We start from the raw sequence: 5,182 nt of genomic DNA on the forward strand, positions 1-5,182 counted from the left end.
GGTCAACATAGCAAATTGTTGGCTGCTTCTACGCTAATCTTCTACGTTAATCAGCTACGTTAATTATTAGTAGGAACAACAAGTGTCGGTCAGATTTGAAATCGGAGCTCAACTCCAGTCCGCTTCGGTTACGTACGGGATTCTAGTCGATCCGATTCGGACAATATTCCCAGCCATTTATATCCACAACCGAAAGCCCTCCTCCCCTTCACATCGATCTTCACTTGATCCATCCTCCAGTGTTGGCTTGCGGCGGAGAGACGACGGCCATGGCGTTGGGAGCGGAGGAAAAAGCGAGCACAGATCTGCAGCTTGACCCGTCCAGCATGGACATACGTCCCCAGGAGAAGATGACTGCCAAGCGGTGCAGCAGCTTCAATGCCGGCGGCGAGGTGCCAAAGGTGCTGTGGGAGATCGACCTCTCCAGGCTGGAGATCAACGACTTTATTAGGCAAGAGCTATCCGGTACGCTGTTCTGCGGCAAGTACCATGGCCGCGATGTCGCCGTGAAGCTGCTCGAGTGGGGACGGGACGGGCGCTCGACGCCAGAACAGATCGCCCAACTTGGAGAGCCGCTGCGGGATGTGGCTAACGCCTGGCACCAGATGGACCATCCGAGCATCGCCAAGCTCGTTGGCGCATTCATCGGTAACTCGCCACCGCCGGACACAACGTCGTTCGTCCTGGTCGAGCACCTCACCGGAGGAACGCTGAAGGACTATCTAATCAAGCATATGGAACGTAAACTTTCATACAAGAATGTCATCAACTTTGCACTGGCAATGGCGAGAGGGTTGAGCTACCTCCACTCGAAGAACATCGTGCACCGTAGCGTCAAGACTGAAAACATGCTCCTTGACGACAACCTCAACCTCAAGATTGCCGACTTCGGCGTGGCTTGTATTGACTATGACCCGAAGGACATGACGGCGCTGACAGACACGTCGTGCTACATGGCACCGGAGCTGCTTGTCGGAAAGCCGTATAACCACAAGTGTGACGTGTACAGCTTTGACATCTGCCTCTGGGAAATCTACTGCTGCAAGATACCCTACATGGATATCAAGTTGGACGACATCAAATCAGCAGTCCTCAAGAAACACGTGCGGCCTGAGATCCCAAAGTGCTGCCCGCGAGACATGGCACGCATCATGAGGAGATGCTGGGACGCCGAGCCGGCGTCGCGTCCAGGGATGCAAGAGGTTATGGAAATGTTGGAGAAATTAGATACCAAGAAAGATCGTGGCATGGTGTCAGTGGGGCAGTCTTCTAGGTGCTTCTGCTTCTCCGTCAGATGTCGTGGTGTTTAGATTAAAATGATTTTCTTATAGATACGGTTTTCAGGCGTCGTGGTTTTTAGATTGAAATAACTTTCTTGTAGATATTGTTTGATCAATTCGTTGTTGCGTGCACATACAATATGTTCAAGTATAGGTGTAATATTAGCTATCCATCCCTCGCCATAGTACATGCAAATTAGTTCCATGTTTATCTAATGACATGCTTAATCACTCTTCCACCAATATGATTGGAGGACATAGGAATATAATTTTCCTTCTCCCAAATGCAGTGTGTGCGCTAGAGTTAGCAGATTCAAAAAAATCTGAGCGTATGCCATGGGTGTGCACTGGTGTACATTTGTATATTGTGTACATTATAGGTCACTGTAAAGATTTTAGCTGTACACATCTAGCTCTATTTGTGTTGGTACGTCGGGCCAAGGGAGAGGCGGCTTACTGGCTGGGCCCAGGCATGCAGGAGCGCGACGGAGGCAAAACATAAAAAGAAAAACCAAAAAAATACTAAGAAAGAATATCAAAAAACAAAATGAAAATACGAATCAACATTTCATATCCAATCATTCAGTAACCAGAAAAACAACCAGCAACTCTCTTGATAAAATCAATGGAAAACCAAATATATGCAGCTAATCCGATTAAGGAAAATGATATACACACAACAAATTTGTTTTACGATAAAATCACAAACCTAATTTTACAAACGCTCACCGAATGACATGCTAGCTGTCAGTAAATAAATTAAATTGTTGAAGCTTTGTTTATCGGAATTTTATAAATACGTGTAGCCTGTCAATTAATTGTCATTTAAATCGATATAGCACAAACGATTCATCCTGTTAATCATCTTTGAGGTGGCTCAAAGACATGCAACTGTTGATTAAGAGATACGGAATAGGTGACAGGAGCAACGGCAAACTTTGTAGTAGGCCGCAAAATTAAGGCAGTTCCATGGCTGGACATGCTCGCACGGCTGACTTATCACTGCAAGCCTAATTGGATTTTTTTTTTGGTTGTCATATGCATCACTACCGGATCATGCGCGAGCAATTTATCTTACTTTGCTGAACTGGTTTAAAGAACAATTTATTTGATTTGCCGATCTCTTTAAAAATTATGTCACTACTATTGTATGTATTTTAGCTATATAAAAGTGTTTACCGTTATCATTCATTAGCAAAAATAATCATGAATTACACCAAACTATAATAATAATATGCAATGAATTTATTTGTTATTATGAACGGTGTATTTATTAATAGACATAGGAGTATATGTTTTTATGCAACTGTATGTCCATTAAATTATATATACGTGTCAAATATATATATCATTTGTTTTAACGGAATTTTACATGGAATAATTCTTTTTATCCCTATGGTAAAGTGCGGCCATTATGCTAGTATATAAGTGAGTAGTGTTTCCTCTGTTTTTCTCCGTCACCCCGCCAAACCAGCGACCCGAGTTGCTTCCGGGTATAGTTGGCCAGAAAACCCGCAGCACGGCGGCCTCACCCAAAGCACGGTGCTACGGCACGACAGCCATCGGGCCTAGGTCGGTGTCGGAGTCTGAGCTCCTCGAGCGGGTGTCCACTGAACGGCCTAGGGTGTAGGGTTGAGTCCAAGAAAACCAAGAAAGCACACAGAAGAAATTATACAGGTTCAAGCAGCCAGGAGGCGTAATACTCTACTCCTGTTGCTTGAGCACTATATGAGTAAATGCGTACAAGCTTCTAGAGGAAAGTAATGCTATGTCTATTTTTGGTCTGTCCCCCTAACGGTTGGGCATGACCTTCTTTTATAGTAGTAATGGGACACCACAGACGCCATGGTCTTACCAACTACCGAGGCATAGGTGGTCATTACGCTACGGCTTGCAGCCCATCATCATGCTTCGTTGACGCTGTGGTGGTTTGCTGGTGTCAAACTACTCTCGTTCGGTCCCATCCGTCAGTGGGTAGGTGTATTGAGCAATCATGTCCTCTTTACCCGGTCCCATCAGTCAAAGGGTTGGCGGAGAGGGCAACCACGCCTCTCCTGCCTGGTCCCATCTGTCAGTATCTAGACCTTGGGACCTACGATCACTTGGACCCAACGGTTCGAGCGGGCCAGCCGCCTTCTCTTCTCTACTGTTATGGCAGGGGCATCGGAGTAGGATCAGACTATCATGTAGTGGCAGGGGCGTCACCGCCCTGTCAGGGACACATGTCCCTTTTTTGCCTCTTATTCTGCGAGGGGCGAACATGGGACGCACGCGCACCTGTGCGGCATTCAATGCTGCGCAGGCGCACGCCCATGCTCAGTATGCAGGCGACGCATGCTCCAAGCCTCCTCCCTTCGCATTAAATGCATTGGTTGGGTGGTGTTGACATCAAAATGTGAACGATGACGTGTCACACACGAAGCCCTGGGAGTCAATATCAAACAGCTTAAGTGCAGGACCTAATTCTTAGAAACTGCGCGGTCGTGCCAGTCAGTTTGATCCTGCAACTGACAAGATGAACAGTAAAACAAGCCGATCGGCTATCGAGCCGATAGGTGAGTAGTAATCCAGCCGATCGAATGTTGACGCAGCAGCAGTTAGCCAATAGACTGAGCAATCGGCTATAAAAAGCTCGGATCGGCTAGAAACCTGATAGAAATAGATTTGAATTAAATATTAGACCAACGTAATCCGCCAAGTTACTTATTAATCTTAGACGACCGGACGAGCCCCTATAACCAGATCAAACCAAACATACATAGATCAGACTTAACCAAGAGAGTATGCAGTTGAGCACGATATAATTATAGGAAACACAAAGATCGATAAGGCTAATAAATTACTTGGAATAATTTAAATCAACAATGAATGTTTTGCTGCGATTGGCTAAATCCAATTTGCATGGAATTCTCATAAGTCGATGCAACATAAATAACTGCCGATCTAAATATATCAAGCCGATTGGTATAAAAATAATACAGTAAGGCAATCGACTACTCTATTGATATAAATATAATGAACACGTAGATCGGCAAAGATCATCGGCTATAGACAAACAACCAGGATCAAAATATCTAGCCCAGAATGCTAAGAATAATCATAGAAGATCGGACCCAACCGAGACAGTTCAAGATTACACCTAAGCAATGACCTAGCAATGTCCGGATAGATACTAAACAGATCTAGATTACTATCAAGCTGATGACCGGTAACTTATCGGCTGGTACTCCGATAAAACAATGAATAAGATACATCAATCTGATATAAACTATCTGATAAACGCAATCTACTAGATCGGACCGAACCGAGACAGTACTAGATTGAATATGTCAAACAACAAATATCAATCAACGTAAATTACCTAAAGTGGTCGACCAAATCAACTCAAGATACAGAAGTAACTCAAGCTGAAAATGATATGATAACTAGCAATCGCACAACCAGATTAGAAGATCGGACTAAACCGAGATGGTCCTAATCTAGCCGATGCGATTACCGTGGCCCGGCGGAGCATAGGACTTACTCCTCCGCCGGTAATCGAAGCGATGCTGCCCCGCGTCAAGTGCCAAATTCCGCTGGAGTTGAAACCTCAGGAGAGGGTGGCGATGCGTCGAAAGTAGATGATATAAATTATGATGTAGATGGTTTACAATAACCCCGGACATACATATTTATACCCTCGGGTAGAGGCTAATCCGTGTTGGACACGACATACAACTCCTAATAGATAAAAAGAAATAATAAACTCCTATTTAGATTCTATTGCTGTGGGGATGTACCTGAAATAAACAGGAATCCCACAAGCCACAACTGCCCAGGATGCAGTTGCACACAGAAAAAGTATAAAAGCACAAGCTCAGCGAAATATACTTACTTAGCAGTGGAAATATGGCATGTCGGCC

At 44.8% G+C, this 5,182-nt stretch overlaps 1 protein-coding gene across 1 annotated transcript; it reads left to right on the plus strand.

Moving 5' to 3' along the window:
• Positions 1 to 247: 247 nt before the first annotated feature.
• Positions 248 to 1,512, plus strand: LOC102715475 (serine/threonine-protein kinase STY13-like). The gene has a single exon (XM_006653150.3). The coding sequence runs from the start codon at positions 270 to 272 to the stop codon at positions 1,308 to 1,310; it is 1,041 nt and encodes a 346-aa protein (XP_006653213.1). The 5' UTR covers positions 248 to 269; the 3' UTR covers positions 1,311 to 1,512.
• The last annotated feature ends 3,670 nt before the right edge of the window (positions 1,513 to 5,182 follow it).

Source organism: Oryza brachyantha, chromosome 4 (genome assembly GCF_000231095.2).
Source record: "Oryza brachyantha chromosome 4, ObraRS2, whole genome shotgun sequence".
NCBI classification, from domain to species: Eukaryota; Viridiplantae; Streptophyta; class Magnoliopsida; order Poales; family Poaceae; genus Oryza; species Oryza brachyantha.